Source organism: Amblyomma americanum, chromosome 4, assembly GCF_052857255.1.
Source record: "Amblyomma americanum isolate KBUSLIRL-KWMA chromosome 4, ASM5285725v1, whole genome shotgun sequence".
Taxonomy (NCBI): domain Eukaryota; kingdom Metazoa; phylum Arthropoda; class Arachnida; order Ixodida; family Ixodidae; genus Amblyomma; species Amblyomma americanum.
Genome location: NC_135500.1, coordinates 167508640 through 167526528, shown reverse-complemented (window position 1 = coordinate 167526528; position 17889 = coordinate 167508640). Strand labels below are relative to the sequence as shown.

Genomic DNA, 17889 nt, shown 5'->3' with positions numbered 1-17889 from the left:
AGTTCTCGCATCTGTTGGAGTCTGAAGAGCTGCGTCAGTGCCTGCGTTAAATAAGTTGTTTACTGCGCTGGGTAGATCCGTTGCTATAGGCTATGACTGACATCTGAATGTGCAAGGATCGACTCTCTGCAACCCTGTGACTGGCTTTGGTACTTGCTGCTGGTCGTTTGGTCAGATGGCGCTGGCTTTGAGGAAACATATAGTGTTTGGATGCACGGCGCATTTGTCATTTCGATCTCAATTTAGTGGCTGGAAGCTCTCACCCATTTTTGTTCACTGGGGCGCAATCGCAATCCTAACAATCATCAACAAAATCACGCGCCGCGTTTCCTTAGTGTTATTGGCTGAAACCTAGGGCATGTCGCCGCTGCATCCAAATACGAAGGGCGGCAGAATTCTAAAATGAAATCGATTCCACCCCGCCGCGGTGGCTCAGTGGTTAGGGCGCTCGACTACTGATCCGGAGCTCCCGGGGTTCGAAGCCGACCGCGGCGGCTAGCGTTTTTATGGAGGAAAAACGCTAAGGCGCCCGTGTGCTGTGCGATGTCAGTGCACGTTAAAGATCCCCAGGTGGTCGAAATTATTCCGGAGCCCTCCACTACGGCACCTCTTCTTCCTTTCTTCTTTCACTCCCTCCTTTATCCCTTCCCTTACGGCGCCGTTCAGGTGTCCAACGATATATGAGACAGATACTGCGCCATTTCCTTTCCCCCAAAACCAATTATTATTATGAAATCGATTCCGGAAAGAATCGTTATATTATATCCAGCCGAATTACGTCAACTGCAAAACGAAGGCCTCCATTATTGATCCTCATTTAGGTCTAGCTAGCGACCTAATGCCGTGGTCGCCCTATCCGCCCGCAGGGATTTTCCACTACGTTAGGTATACGCGGCACTAATCCTGGCTCCATTACAACCTGATACTAGACAACCAAGCGCAGATGCTCACTCCCGCTGAGCCTGTCACCGCGCTCGGCCATGTCATGCGGTCTAATGACGTCACACACCCGACCGACCCATAAGCGCTCTGCGGTGTCATCTGCCAACGCGAATCTGTCACGTTGTCTCGGACGTCACACACCCTGTTGGCCAATCAGCACTCGCCCATGTCACGCGATTCTGTGACGTCGTTAGTGTCTCGACTAATCAGCGAATTTTATGAACAACCACGCCACTGTTTTTTGGGGATGAGGCTTCTAAAGCTATGTTAATGCTGATTAATCAACCCGTTTTTTTTTTCTAATGCCGAAAAAATGTCAGTGTACCCATAAAGAGCCACTGAATCGACTTTTACTGAGAACGAAAAGCGGAAGGAGTTGTTCTCGATGTCTCTTTAACCTTTCCTTGCTAGTTCATTATCTGCAGCGCCCGGCTGCGTTTCTCCATATTTAAACTGCGTTAGCGTGTATAATGAAGTCCAACGTTGTAGGGGAATGCTCCAATTGGCGCAGCTGGGGCTGTTGCTAATGTGTGATTACTCGCTTATAACACTGAAACTAAGTAGTCGGTACTGAGTATTGTTATCGCCAGGTAAGAAGGTATTCAACTATATACAGACTTCATCATTTTGTGCATATATTATCGCGCGAGCTCACTACTACTTCCTTGTACAGGTACTACTATATACTACCTTGCCATTAATCATCTGTGTGACCGAAACTTGGATGCTAAAAAGAAGGATAAAATGTATGCTAAAAAAGAGCAGAGAGAGATAAAAATAAAAAAAAATATATTGGTGCAATATTAAGAATGAGAAATAAAAATACGGAGCCAACGCAAGTTCGGGATATTTTGGCGCAAATTAGACGAAATGGACAGAGGCAGGGCTTCTGCGGCAGAGAACTGACAACCGATGGTTTATTAGGTTGTTAGAGTGATTTAGAGTGATTGCCAAAATTTAAAAAAGGTAGTCAAGCGTAATCTGGAGTAAAATTAAAAGGCGAGGTTAGGAAATGTGCTAAGATAGCATGAATAAAGGAAAAGTTCTACAGCACTAACAAAGACGAGCACACAGACGACAGGACAGCGCTGTCCCGTCCTGTCGTCTGTGTGCTCGTCATTTTAGCGCTGTGAAACTTTTCCTCTATTCAGCATGTATCATCTATCCCAGCAATTGGTTTTATTTATAATAGCATGACCGCAGCTCACACAATCAAAGTAAATCGAGGTCGCTGGAATATATATTTGTCTTGCAGTACATGCTCAGCATGGCTGATGACAACGTCGACGAGAATTATGGTAACAATGAAGTTCATTTTTTCTTTTCTTATGCAGCCTAAAAGCTCCTATCCAACACATTTGTTTTCAACTATTACAAAAACGGGGTTAACCAATCGTTCTGCTTTGTGCGGTACTTAACCATCAGATGCTAAAATCATTCAGACCACATCTTCCGGAAGTTACGTTCCACCAAAAAACAGAACCTCAGCTACTTTTTTCTTGCTCGCAAATTGTGATCTGTGACTAACTTACGTAGAGTGAGACTTTCGTTGCTATATCCGCAGCCTAATATATTTTCAACATAGGTGCTCTTCGTCAAAGTGCAATGCAATATTGTCGGCTAATTTGCTTTTCTTTTCTTGCTCTCTCATATAGGTTCTACAAAGTACCAAATGTTCCCTGAAGGCGAGCTCTACATCAGGGATGTGGACAAGAGCTTTTCCTACCGAAGCTACCGCTGCCAAACAAGGGACAAGCTAACGGGAGAGTCAACAAGGAATTCTCTCCCCGGTCGACTCATCGTCACAGGTGAGCACATCTACTGCGGCCAACTAATCCGATAACACCAAGAAGTGCGCCAACTGTTTTGATTACTGCCAGCCCTCGAGGCCAAAATGAAAACTGAAAGTTGAATGAGCTTTTGTCGCAAGCGACAGAATGGAAACACTCACTGTTTTACGAAGGCCGCGGTATAAACAATGTATGTGTCACTCGAGACGGAGGGCGTGAACGCTTTGTTTTCTTTGCAGAGCAGCCAAGCTGTGTGAACACGAAGCCGTGCTCTGTCATGAATAATATAGTTTACTTCGCGCCCTGCCATTCTGGTTTCTGAAGCGGTGACACTGTGTACTAACTGGAGCAAGGAATTCATTAATCTTACTACTCGACGGATACTAAGCGCTTAGGACGGCGCCTAACATTAAAGTGCATAACAGTTCTGGTTGCAAACAATGTACGTTATTTTCATCCTTGCTTATCTGCGCCTTAGTTCGCACTTTGGAACGCCGGAGAAAGTTCGCGCGTGCGCACAGCCGTCAGCACTAATTAATGAACGCTTAATGAAAGAAGAAATCGTTCGCGCGAACGACATCGCAGTAAATAAACCCAATACCCCAGAAAATACACTAACGTGTACTAAAGGTCAGTTTTATTGCCTCGAGTCCCTCCACAGGGAAAACTTTTGAGCGGAACGGAGATAGCAACGTGAAACGATAAGTCACTTTAATCACCGGTTCATCCGTCATGCCAAGTTTATATTCAACGAAGACTGCTTTCCCGAAATCAATCGGTATCCTTCAAAAAAAAAAAGGAAAATAAACTAAAGCAACGTTAACTAAGGTAAAACAAAAAAAAAAGAAAGCCCGTGGTGCGTGTTCTAAATTAGCGTTCCATTGTTCGTTCTCCGAGAATAAGCTTCAAACGCGGCGTGGGATTGCCACGCGCCCGGAGCCATCCGTATTACGAGGGAGGGTTTCGAGAAAAGCTCATTTCCTCGCACGACACCAGGCGTCGTCGCAGTCACCGTATCTGAAGACAAACACGGCCCTCCTTTTCCCCCTTGGGCGCATGGCAGAACAGAGAGATAAAAAAAAATAAGCGAGAGAAAAAGGAAAAACGCGCACGACCATCGGCGGAAGCAAGGGTGGCAACAACAGTAACGACATTTGCGCTAAGACTCTCCCCGCCCGCGAACGCCCGGCAACACGGGTGGGAAGAAGCACAAGGCTCGTGTGTCAAAACCAAGGGCAGGCAGGCGGGCGGGCAACGTGCTCGCCCCCTTGAAAGAGCAAAGACCGCCAGTGCTTTCGGATTACAGCTAATAACCTGTAGCGTATGAACTTTGTTTATTCTTTTCTATTTCTTTCTTACTGTTCCTATTAACGCGAGGCGGAAACCGCTGCTTGGACCTTTTGGGGCTTTTCTAGCGTATTGCCCGTTGTTATCGCGCCGCTCTCGTAGTCTTCTGGAAATTTCACGCCATGCAAGGCAGGAGGCGCTCGTTCTTTCCTTCCCCTTTCCATGTTCTGAACAGCAGTGCGCCGAAAGAGCGCAGGCGCTACATATGCGCCCTCTACACCGTGTTTATCCAGCACGCAAGTAGCGTGTTGTTAAACGGCGCTTTATTATTTCGGCGAGGAGCGAAAAGCAAATTAAAAAAAAAGGGAGGGGGGGGGGGGGAAAGTGGCCGATGTAAAGGACACGGGTGTTAAAGGAAGAGTGAACCGTAGCGTGCCTCGATTCGCGCGATCCCCCCCCCCCCCCCCCCTCCCCCTGCTGGTGGCGTGCAAACCGGCGCTCGCCGGTCCCTCTTGTGGCATCTGCAAGAACTATAACGCTGGGCGTCCCATTCGTTCCGGGTCTCGCTATCTGCCGGGGCTTTTCCCTTGAACGCCTCTCGGGCAGGAGCTTTAACCCTTTCATTATTGTCTTCTTTTTTTTTTTGACGTTTCTGTCGTCTCCTCGCTGGGCTTTTTGGCGACGTGCGCTTCAGAGATGCCCGCAGTGGCTCCCCCTGGCGCTCGGAAAAGAAAAGCCGGAGGAGGAAGAAGAAAGGGGGGGGGGGGGGGTTGAAGCAAACGTGACGGCGCGAACTGGCCATTTACATCGCGACTAATGAGTTTCTAAAGTCCTCTTCTCGTAAAGCTCTTCCGAGTTGGCTGCTTACAATGTTGATTGCCCAAAGCTTGTTTTTCGAGGATTACAGAGAACAGCGTCTCGCGTGGGAGCCAGTGAAAAAAATAAAATAAAAGTAAATTGAGATAAACGGCACTGCCTTTAAGCGGTGCTGTCGTGGCGTCCAACTTACACGCGTCATTTGTTTTAATTTATACGGTGTCCCGCTTCTCCCCATTCTTTCTTGCTATGTTTTAGTTTAAGTCGATGACAGAACAAGGAAGAAGAACATGCATTCAACCTAAGATTATCTCGGATGCATACAACACGCACCAATCAAGGATTAACCCGAGGAATCTAAAGCAGAGCGGAGTAGCGCGGCAAACTGCCACAGGCAATGCGTTCCCCTTTAAAAAGCTGAATCTTAAATAATCGCCTCAGCATCGGATGAGCAAAGTGCGAACTTTAGCAGTTCACTAAGCAAACGTTCACTTCCTTGCTACGCGCAAGGATTTTATTTTTTTTTTACTGGACTTGGAATAGTGCTCGTAGCGTGTGGACCATCTCTTTGTTGTTGTTCCTATTCTTAGCGAAGAGCTCACGGCTTAGACTTCGCAGCATAAGTTGGTCTTTCGTTCGCTATCAAAACGTAACGCGCCGACATCTTGACTTGGCGCTTCTATGAACAACGTTCACTGAAGAGATGAAGCTAGAATTTTATTCTGGCATAGCAATTACGCGGCTACCATTAGTACACCTAAATCAAAAAATAAAAGTCATTTGCTTACTAAATGCCTTCCTATAGTTTATTCCCTTCGCTACACAAAACAAAAAATTCAGCCGGCTCCATAGCATAAGAGCGACTGAGAATGAACGTTGAGTTGACTCTTTGTGGCAATGCAAATTCAGGCACCCGAAATGCCTCGCGAGCGCTTTTAGAGCTTCCCGAAACCCTCCTTCCACTCGCTGTTCTTAGCAACGATAAGCGCTTTATCCGGAAAGACGCACTGTCGTCGTTAAACACCTTGGGTGCTAAGTAGACCTAGCTCCAGGCGCTCCACAATGCCTCGAGGCGAAACAAAACTAACAGCGGATGAAGCGGAGGGCAAGTGAGCAAACGCAATAGCCACGAAATGCGCTCGCGTCCACCTCGTTATACAAAACTCGGAAATGCGGGCATGCAGATGAGCCCGTCGTCATTACGGCGATAATCATTCCTCTATTAACGATTCTCCCGTTCCGCGGTATTCAAGCGCCGTTGTTGTCTCCTGCTGGATGTTCTCTTATCTTCGCTTCCGGCTATGGCTACGGCTTTTTCTTTGTCTCGCGCGTTTGTTTCTTTAGCCCGGAGGCTGTGGGTTGAGGAGGGCTGCCGCGACCACAGCCGCTAGCGCCGAACTCGATGTATTCAGGGCCGCGCGCAGATTATTCAAATTAAAGCACTGGGCCGCCTCGTTTTCGCGTCGCGGTCGCCTCGCCTTCGGACGCGTCCGCATCGTCACTGTGGTAGGGCTCATCTCATAAGGGCGGACGGAACTCTCGTCTGCCAGGGACCAGGGGCCGTAGCCAAGATCCTGCAAAGACATAGTTGTGTTAAAAAATGCCCCGGCCATTTTTTAGTTGTCAGCCGCCAAGAAAGCGGCCTCGGAAGTGTTATGGCTCCCGTACGAGTGCGTAATGAGCTGCAGGAACTTACTATGCTCGGCCTTCCGTGCGTAGCATGGGGCCGGAAACGCCCGGGAGTGAAGACTGCTAAGGAAGTGCAGGGGTCGTGTTCGAGACAGGTGTTCCTATTACCGCTTGTGTACTACACGTGTTCCTTGTCTGCTTTGTGAAAGTAGGAGTCTTTTACGGCAGGGAAGACGTTGGGAGAGGTGCGCGTCAAAAGGTGCTGATCCCTGTTTGATGGTTTTGGACTGGATATGAGTTAATAAGTACAGCTCCGTGGTTGTAGTCAACCGTGAACAACTGGGTGAGCTAGCTCTGAGTTGCAGCAACGAAGCTGAAAACTGCGAGCGCTGTTGTAAGTTTCCTGCAGAGGTGGTAAGTTAAAAAACTGATAATGATGAGGGTAACGGCAGGAAAGTTGAGGACAAAATCTCGAACCACGCCGACGAGTAAAATAGGCAGTGGAGAAAGTTGGAGCCGCTTCAACTCACGTAAGAATAGCATAGGCGGGCCAACTAGAACTTGAGCCGACGGCGAAATAATTACAGTCTTTCAAAACCAACGAAATAATGGGTCATTATATCTAGGTTCTTTTGTAATTAGCCCTGTTTTGTCGTTAATTTAAAGCTAGCCGACTTTACTTTTAGTGTCATACGACTACCGGAACATCAGAGCAGGAAGGGCGTATTGTTTAGCAGGCGCTCAGTAATACAAGTGTACTGTCAATTCATTTCCAAGGCTATGAGAAGATCTTAGCATCCTTGGTTGGCACCCATTCGTTTCATGCATGAAAAATTAATTATCCGTCTTTTCTTGATGTACTTTGTATTTTATTATTCCTTTTGTGCTTTTCCTTTTTGTTACAGAGCTAATTTTCTTTGTATCCAGGGCTTCACAGAGAGCGAGAACTTGAGGTTTTATGAGCTTATGTTAGAGGGGACTTAAGCGCAGAATGAATGCACTGACGCAACACAAACTGCGAGGAATGGTGGTGCAAAGGCTTATGTCGCTCATTTATTGTAAGTTTTCGCCTTCATCTCAGGTTTTATAATCTCCTTGCAAAAACTGCAGTTGCATGCAAAATGAGCGTTACGGAAAAGAAAATGCCTTAGTCTTTTTTTTTAATTCATTTTTTTATAACTCTCTAAGCCTAAAAAGTATTTTATAAATAGAAGGACCGAAAATAATTAATTAGAAATGAAAACACAGAACACAAACGCACATAATAACAACGCAATAAATACAACATGGTAAAATGGTCGGGAAGATGGTTAATTAAGTGCAACACGAAAAAAAAACGAACGAAAATGACGTAGTTAAAGAATAATTTAAAGAGTTACTTGCAGTGGTTTTTAAGAGAACAGGGTCTTTTATTGTTGTTAATGATGCAGGAAATTTGTTTTATTAAGTTGATGCCTTGGGGATACGCGTATGACTCGGCGACGGTCATCGTATTGCCATGCGATATGTGAACTTTATTTTGGTGCTCGTAGTGCACAAAGAAAAATTGGGCTGGGTGAAAATGAGGCAATCGAAGTGATGCGCTATGAATGTAGACCTAGAGAAAAATACACACGCTGGATATCTAACGGCGGGTAGCGGGTGGTTGCATGTTCTCAAGGGCTTTGACTTGCAGGACACTGACAGTGCGGTTGTAGTTAGCTAGCATGAAACAGATGCACTGATTGATTCTGTACTGTTTCCGCTGCTTGAGTTAATGTTGTGTAATGAGGATCCAGTATTGATGAGGAATAATCTAATTGTGATAGAACGAAAGCTGTGCACAGTTGCATTTTTAATGATGATGTTGCAAGGCAAAAATGGCATTCCACATATGCGAGACTCCTATTAGTTTTGAATGCTATGAATTCTGTGTGTCATTTCCAAGATAGTATGTTAAGTATCGAACACCAAAATAGTTATATGATGTCCCAAATTATAAAGGAAGGTTGTTTAGTATGTATGTAGGACACACAGTGTTAGAGCGAAAAATGCACACTCATTTACAATTTTTTTTTAATGTTAAGCTCCTTGTACCAAGCACGGCACCAATTGGCCACATTAGACACCTTTAGCATATCGTGTTACCGTTACCATGACCGGAGTGCCGGAATCCCGCCCAGCGGCATTAAGTCTGCGCTGATTGGTCCAGATGCGGAAGGCTTGTACGCAGCTGCCGGGTACCGGGCGCCATCTGGCGGCATTTAGGCTATCTGCGCATGCGCCGTGACGGCGCGAGGGCTCCCGGCACTCCGCTCACGGTAACGGTAACACGGTGCACGGTATGCTAAAGTGTTTATTGTTAATTTTGGCCTGAAGGAGAGAAGTTTTTGCGTGGTTAAGATCGCTGGCTATTTTCCGGTATGTTACGCAGTCGTAAGCAAACAAGCAAATCTGGGAGGGAATCACATTCGCTAAGTAGCTTATGTATATTAGAAACAAGAGATAGCCGAGAACTGACCTTAGTGGTACTTTGGATGCTTGGGTGGATCGGTGTTGTTAGCAATGAGAAATCATACACGGTTAGAAAAGAACGCGTGAATCTAGTCAAACACAGTTGTGTCGCTTTTGTATGTGCAGATAAGAACGGTGAACTTCGTCAAATGCATTAGAGAATACAATAAATACTCAGTCACATAGAAAACATGTGTCCAGAAAGATGTGCAAGTTATGGACAACTGAAATCGTTGTGTGTCATTTCGAAAGGTTGGCGAAATTACGTTCAAATGTTGAAACAAAAATTCACATCTTCCAGGAAGTTAATGAGATGAGTCAATAAGATACTCAGCCACTGTTTTTTGAAAGTATCGACATAAGTGATATGAGTCTGTAAATGAATGGATCAAGCGTTTCACCAGATTTATAGATGGGAACTACCTTTTCTTCTGTTGTTGCGAAGTGACTTAGGATTGTGAGATTGCGTAAAAATTCGCAGAAGAGCGAGGGAGTTGTAATCACCGGGATATGTTAAACACTTTTTATTCATTTCATCTATTTCGCAGAAGCAACTCAGTTTTATTTTAGCGATAATATATTTGATGCGAGAAGGATCGAAAACAATTGGGTTCATTTGAAAAGATCGGACTGTGGGTGTTCAATATGGTGATAGCTTGATGATGACCATAAAAAAGATTGAATAAAAGCGTTATCGAATAGTGAAGTCAATTATTGCCCGAACACTTGATCACCTGATTCTGATGTTAGTGGCATCATACGTGTTTTTTCTCCTTTTATTGTGTTCGAGAAATGTGTGGGGTTAGTTTCTAACATGCTCGGAAGGGCAGTGTTAACAAATGAGAATTTAACAGTCCTAAGAGCCAATGTGGTGAAAAGAGGACACAACACTGTATGCTGACCAATAGGTGGGGTTTTTTTTTTTTTAATAGTCTGTTGAGGTACCTGTTTTACCATGGGGCAGTAGGGTTATGAAAAATGCGCTTAGCAGGCTAGCAGGAGTGTATTTTTTTGGTCAAGTAAAAAATCTTGAGTTAAAATAAGCTGTAGTTTTGATCCACCACCTGTCCAATGAAGGTTTGGATGTAAGCGTCAATATAAATGGTGCCAGTTCTTTGTTGATGGTCATGAAGCTGTTTTCACTGTAATTCTTTGACAAGGGTGGAATGTTGGGCGAGTCGGTTTCTTTAAGGCTTTAAAGTGGTCCCGTGAAGGAGACTTCAGGAACGTCAGATTACAATTTAAACGTAGTGGCAGCACCCAGCCCAGACAAATGAGTTACTATCGGCATAATCTCCGGTGGCAACGTCAAAATAAGATCTAAGAGGGATGACGAGCGATCTGTGATGCGTGTGGCTTGTCTAGTCATGTATTTTTTTTATCCTCCCATTAAATACAACGCGAAAGCTTTTCGGGTAAATTATAGGGGAACAAACTGTTGTTCTAAAGACTTGGCAGGCAGTGAGAGACGAAGCCTTTGGCGAGGTGTCGAGAGGTCTCTATTGGCTGTTGCCTGCAGCCTGGAACGCGCTCGCAAGTACAAGCCAGGGTCTCGATCAAAAGAGGGGAACTCCAGAAGGTGCAGTGGCGCATTTCAGCCGACGCTTTCGTGCCCCTAACATTATACGGCGAGGCGCAGTTCATATGATTCGCTGCGGTCTACACTATTGCAGGAATTGTACTCGGTGACCGCACAGTAACTGGGCTGGTCATTAGTTGTCTTTGTAATTAAAATCACGTGGCTGACGTGACTTGTATACTGCAGTACACCAAGGTGTGTTCGTTTACTTTTTAGCGGGAGGAGGACGGTAGCAGCGGTCAAATAACCGTTTGATTCCCGCAACCCGCGAGGCGTTAGTTCATCTTTTGTCATTACGCTTTGCTCACCTATGGCGACTTATTTTTTTTTTTCCAAGTCCGTTCAAACAATTTTAAACCTGTGAAGTAAGGCGCCCTTATCCCTCCCTTATCGTACCATTAGACAGTGTTAGTTGACCGGAGCAACGGTCCCGCTCCGCTCAGGCAGCCCAGCGGAAACACAACTGCGCATGCGCAGACCGCTTGGCCCTGAGCGGGCTATCGGAGCGCACCTCCCGTTCCGCTCGCTGACGACCCTAGCGAAGCGAGCCTAGCGAGACAGTACCCGGCAGCGGATCAAGATGGCTGCCCCCAGCGAGGCAAGCACGCACAGTTCGTCGTCGACTTTTTCCGCCAGCGGTGTTAATTCGTAGCAGCAGAGGCTTCGCGGCTTTGGCATCGTGTTTGTAGATGTAGCAAAGGTAGAAGATGTGCGTACATACATACAGTGGCTTGTGAAATCAACATCAACGTCGGGAAAAACTAGTACAACCTCAGCTAGAGCTGCAGTTGGCTTGCTTCGGATATCGTGAATACCCGATCTGCCGAAGTACACCAATATATGTTAAAAACATTTCTGCTGCCTAAATTCTTTTCAACTGCATATAAAATGGTACAATAAAGAGTATGTTTTACAGTATAAAAAGAAATAGTGACCCCATATAGTTTATCAGATGTAGTGCTTCCAGTTTGCACAGAGGGCGCTACGAGAGCCCTCCGCTAAGGGGAACTCGTTTCACGCGCAACTAAGAACTATTTCGGTGTCAGCGCTCCGCTACCGCTCACCGTGCTACCGTGAGCGGAGCGGGACCGTCGCTCCGGTCAACTAAAACTGTCTATTAACTTCAACCTGCGGCCTCCCATTCTAACCCCCAAAGCTAGCTCTTTCTTCAAGAAAGAGTGTAAGAGATAAAATGTCTCAACTGAGCTTTACTGTATTCCTATGGCGGTCTTTACACGCCTGTATTATTACAGAAAATTTTAAACTGCAAGGCGGGACAATATTCGCGCTGCTTGCATTCAGCAGTCATTCTGGTAGTTCTAAGATCTTCACGCTGCCCAGCGCTCGAAATTATTACATTTTTTCACTTATGTTGTCTGCCCTCTCTCACTTAAGTCCCTGTTCATCACATTCGATTGTTTGGTATGAAAGAAAATAAGCTTTATGTGGACCCGACAAACGGCGTTATTAAGCGCTGCAGATCGGTAAATGTCAGTGAAAGTTATTTCCCGAGTACAAAGACCGGCCAACGAATCACAGCGATCGGAGGAAAAAGGCAGACAGCCTGCGATTCATGGACGTTGAAGAAAAACCTCCCGGCAAAGGAGATATTGCAGTCTCTTAATATTTTAGGTTCGAGAAATTCCTCACGCGAACCACGTTGAGACCAAAGGCGGCTACTGCTGCGGCTTCCTTTGCTCTCCGTGCAGCTCGTCAAGAAAAGACGAAAGAAGACGAAAACAAGGAACAGCGCCTCGGCATCAAAAATAGAAGCCAGCTAGGATGCCACGTGACTGACTTCCCTTTGTGCGGATAACAATTCCTTTCAATCTGCTGCCATGGGGCCCCTTTGGCCCCTGGCGAAGCCCGCTTTAGATTATCTCTTTCGTCGGCGACCCAGCGTGGGCGCTTCAGTCACTACTGGCGATAGAACGAACGCCCACCTCACGATAGCGCCAAGGAAGGAGAGAAAGAGGGCGTTGAGAAGGAAGGAAAGCGAAAATGAGGGAGAAGGAAAGAAACAATCTCAGAAGAAGGACTGAAAGAAAGAAAGCTGTGCGCGTCTCAGATTTTGCCGCTGTAATAAATCGGCCGAGACGACGACAAAGGCCTGTTCGAAGTCGATAATTTTGGCTGAAAGCCGTGCCGCACCCATCGCTTCCCCTTTTCCCTATTTTACACTTTTTCCTCCCTATTCGCGGCCGGAGAGGAGGATAACGGTGCGTGGCGGCGTCTGCGCTCTCCGGTGTTCACATCCTTCTCTCTGCCTGCCTTTCCCTCCTCCTTTCTTTCCCCCTTTCCCTCCTCCTTTCCTTCCCGTGTCTCATTTCCGCCGCCCCGCTTTCCCCTTTTGTTACAATCTAAGCTCGTTTTTGCCTATCGGAAGCGCGATGGCTTTTCTTCCCGTGCGTCCCATAGGTGGTGGCTCGCTGTTAAACAGCCGACGAAACTGAGCGGGAAAGGGAACGGCTGTTCCTCCCCTCCACCCGCCCACTTTCTTTCCCTTGGAGTCGATAAACAGGCGAAACAGTCCATGGGGCTCCCTACCTCCCCCAGCCGTCTTCTTTTTACGCCGACGCCTTTCTTTTCCCCATCTCCCGCCCATCGCATCCCGGAGGCCGTTATCCCATACCTTTTCATTCCCGGGCCGTTCCGGCAATTATTCCTTTCTCCCAGCGGCTGCGCGTTTCGTTTTATTATCTCTGACGGCGTTATAACACACAAACGTTTACATGAGATCGCGGGAAGTTGGGAATTATCTGCCGCCTTGCAGCCTTCTCTCTAGTTGCCTTTCTTTCGCCTTTCTCTTTGTCGAACTATAAATTCTTTTTGTATCCGGGGACGGAAGCGACTGAGAAAAAAGAAGACGCAAATGACCTTCGGCATTCGCTACCGAATTTCTATATGCTAGCTATTAAATGGGTTTTGTGCCGCGCTTCGCTGAAGGTCAGTGACCGCCTTTCTTCCGCTCCCTCTTCATCATCGTGCCAGATATTGAGTTTTAATGGAGGGCATACCGCCACAAAACAAGCATGATTTACTGCGCCATGTTGGGCGCGGTAAGCAGGGTCGGGTGCTCCGTGAACCTAGAAATGCGCAGCTCTTTCCACTGAGCCAGCCAGTAGTGCCTGTGGCGAAATGCTGGAAGCGGGTTAGTGACTGAAAAGACGTGTTCTTTTTATGCGATTGGCATTTAATGCGGCTGTTATATAGACCCCATAAACGTCGGATTTAAATCCATGTCCAAGTCCATCGATGTAGACCCCGTTTGTTGTTATAGAATGATGATGATGATAATGAGTTTTTATGGCACAAGGGCAGCTATAGAATGCCTGCAGCGAGATAGCGTGAAAAACATGGGCGCACAATAACATTCAAACTTAATTATCAACAGCCAGAGTACGTGAGCACGACCTTCTGTAAACACTAATCGCCTTTTGAATAGTTTCAAATTTAACACAGCTTACAAACAACGTATGTGACGCGTGTGCTCAAATTTTGGCGCGCCTTACAACGCATTCTGTTCGAAAATTGTCCGTCAACAGGAGTGACTCATAGCCTATACGTTGTTGCGTTTAAGAGTAAAGCTCCATTAACTTTCCTGGACAGTTTGGAGTATATTAATACAAACTTTTATTTTCCATCGTTGATATGTATTGCGCAGCTGTCGGCACTGCTACCACGCTCGTCCAAACCCGTTCTGAATCATTAAGTTGCATATTGTCAGCTGGCCAAAGGCCACCAGGGCGACGCCCGGCTGGCAGTCAGTTAATTTCATAATTTGTTTTGTAGGTTAACCTAAATTGCAGAACAGAAATTTGCGGTAACTTGGAAGTGGCGAAAAAGAGAAAAATAGCAGGTGCAAGTAGTAATCCAAAATTTATCATCCACAGTTCATTTTCTTTTCTTTTCTGGCGTATAATGCGGAATGGTAAGGAGATAATGGTTTATAGTACGAGAAATTTAACGTCCGAAAGTCGCACGTGGCCTATGAGCAACGTCACAGTGCAGGGTTCCGGATTGATTTCCAGTGCCTGGGATGGATACCCCTTTTTTGCCCATATCATGAAGGAAGAAAAAACATCATGAACTCCACATTAAAAGAAAATGAAAAGTGGTTTTTGGTGAAAAGAAATGCCGCAGTATCTGTCACACATATCGGCGCGCACCTGAACCGCACCGTAAGGGAAGGGATAAGGAAGGGACTGAAAGAAGAAAGGAAGAAAGAGGTGCCGTTAGAGCAGGACTCCGGAATAATTTCGACCACCTGGGGATCTTTAACATGCAGTGACATCGCAAAGCACACGGGCGCCTTAGCGTGTCGCCTCCATCGAAACCCTGCCACCGCGGTCGGGCTTGAACCCGGGAACTACGGATCAGTAGCTGAACGCTCTATCCACTGAGCCATCGCGACGGGTAAACTCCACATTATGTTAGCTAATGTAACCACATTCAAAATATAATGTCGATTTTTTAGTAGCACCGCTGAAATTTCAGAACAGTCGATATGTCACCAATTAGCAACAATTAACATTTGTTGCGAGTTATGTGCAGTAAACCACGGACCTCGAGCCAACTGGAAAATCCAGAGACAGTAATCAGTTTTTTGTCCAGCAAAAATGCTTTCCATTTTCACCGCAACAACAACAAGAAAATGCAAGAAGAGGAATTTTTGGACGCTGTCTGGAAATCGCTATTACTCGCATTCTTTTTTTCTTAGGCAGATCGCTCACACCGAAGCCAAACGTTTTAACTGGAAAGTGATGGCTATACTGAGAACATATTCGCATCAAGTTTTGTATCCAAGCTCCGCGTAGCAACGGCTAGACGGCTTGCTCACTGCATAGCGCGAATTCGCGCCACTGTGAATTGACAGATTTAAGTGCACTCATGTCGCACATCGCACAGGAGTTCTTGCGTTTTGCCTGTGCAGAAATGCGGCCGCCGCAGGCCGGGATTCGATCCCGCTACCTCGCGCACAGCATACGAAGGCGGCACCGCAACGCCACGCCTATGGGTGTGGAGCTGGAAGCTTGTACGGGGAGAGGTGGGAACAGTGAGCCCCATATGATATTAGGCTTTGAATGAAATAAGTCGTTGGGTTTTAGCGTAGTTAAACTGAGCAGACGTGCGAAAGCATATGCTTTCATAATTCGCCTCTTTTTTTCTGGCATCTGCATGTGCACGCAACCGCGTTTCTCGCTCTTAATCTTCACACTCTCTCTCCACTTGGCTGCAGCTGGCGCAACGCCCTCCTCCCATTGGCTACAGCTGGCGCGACACTTCTTCGAACTTACCCGAGTTACTCTGAGCTTCACTGCATATTCTTCCTTGGGAATGTGTTAAATAGTGGTTTCGCACTAAAAACCAACGCATGGCATCCTGAGGCCAAGAAAGAAAGCGCGCGTGCGGGGCAGTTTGTTTTTCCTAAAATCTTCTTTTGCTGACCGCCTCGGCCCACACAACCATCAGAACAAAACAGATCATTTGTTCCACGGATACATCACGGGTAACTTTTTGTGCGCCATTCTTAGGAGTTTGTGTGTCTGGTGGCGCGTGTCGCATCGCCGCCGCCGCCGCCGACCCAGCAAGCAAGGCGAATCCATTCATCTTCCTTATGAAAGAAAGCCGGCTGCATTTCCGGCGCCGTGCCGCCTTCCCCCCGCGCCCGCCACTCCGGAGAGGCGGCGGCCGGGGGTGGCGGGAAAAGGCAATTAGGGGATAGCGTTTCGTGGCGAGAAAATTGCGCTTTGGCGCTCATCTCTGGCCGCCGCCCGTTATGGAGGCATGAATCGCGCGAAAACCATCGCGCGCGAACGCGCGCTGGCACGTCGTGTGAGCGAGCGAAATGAAAGTTCAAGGCTGCGCGCTCATATATTGACCACTCCCTTATCGCCTTGTGCCCAGCTACGTTCACGCGCTTTATTCCTTTGCATATCGCTTTCACGCGTCCCGTTTTGCCACATTGTCACAGACTGTATAAAATTTAACGCCGCAGTGCCGATGTCGTCCATGGAGATTGTGATGTTTTTTTCTTTTTTTTCTTATGATTGGGAGTCATCGAGCACGGTTGGTGAGCACCTAGGTGCTACAAAAGACGTTTGCGTACAATCGTGAGTAAAAAATATTAGCACAATGTCGTCACCAGATCGGCAAAAGTCGCTCCTCGCGGATGCCGCGGGGCGGTGCTTTGCGAACACACCTGGCAGATTTGTTGTCGGCGTGTTCTTAATCGCAGCGCCGAGCGTCGCTATATGCCGCTCTTGTGGCGCGTCACTAGTGCCAATCATTTTTACTCGCGACTTTACCTCTGTGAAGTCTGCTTACTTCCTCCGAAGATTTCAACACGCGTGACACATTTCTGACGCTATTATTTTCTGGGAATTAAGAAAAGAGTAAAATTACGGCATTTTTTTCGCGTGGGCTCTGAGTTGCGTCGAATCTCAAGCATCTGCGTTAATTGCAACCACCTAGGGTTTTTTTAGCGCTTATTCATATCCCAGTACACCCGGGCACTCTTGCATCAGAACAGATTTCGCGGTTGGAAACAAAGAGAACAGACTTCATTGAGAGGTCGATGCGTGTTTCGATCTTTTATTCTCGCACAAGAGGACGTACCGGACCTCCACAATAAATATCTGAGTACATGTCAGCGTTTTTCTTTTTTTGGCTATAGGAAAAAGCCGGGCCAATATTTTTTTTTTTACTTGCGAATATTGGTGTCCATGTAACGGCCACTTCTGACCAGTTTCTCGTTTTTTTTTTTGTCAGTGCAGTTTTATCTACACAAATCTCAAAGAACACTCGCATTTGTGCTGACCTGCTGACTTGAGACACGTCTTCGTAGAGCATACGTGGGCTCAAGTCCAGAATTCTTGGAGATAAATCGTAATTTGAGGCAACTATGGATAATTGTAAGGTACCTTTATTGAAATACATAAGATAATATTTCATTCTTCTGATGCATAGCAAAGCCTTTCTTTTAACGTTCGTCCATTGCTCGCATCGACTATTTAAGGCTGCCTTAAAAAGTCAAAGGTGAACGTTTTGTACAATAACAAAAAGGTTAAAAGCGAACAAATGTAATACTGCCGAGGGGAGATCTGCGCATATATTGATTGTTATGGTGAAATTTTACGATATATGAAAAAATTTCGTTCGTAAACAAATTCCCGTTGAAAGATCCGCTTGTCCAGAATTTCGGGGTATGGCCCAGTCCTAAAAACGCCGCGCAATCCGTCACTTAATAAAAAAAATGAATTCCAGAGGGTGAGCATTTGATCACGGTGGCTTGCGAGTCTGCGTGCACGCGTACAGTTAGTGAAAAAAAAAATTCTGAGTACCGGGATCCCT

General features: G+C 46.4%; 1 protein-coding gene across 2 annotated transcripts in view; it reads left to right on the top strand.

Moving 5' to 3' along the window:
• The window catches only part of LOC144128641 (cell adhesion molecule Dscam1-like), a 284779-nt gene that overhangs the window by 156101 nt on the left and 110789 nt on the right, over positions 1–17889 (top strand). For both annotated transcript variants that reach the window (XM_077662190.1, XM_077662189.1), the window contains exon 4: positions 2598–2750. In XM_077662190.1, coding sequence (XP_077518316.1) covers positions 2598–2750 — 153 coding nt within the window. The remainder of the gene's footprint in view (positions 1–2597; positions 2751–17889) is intronic.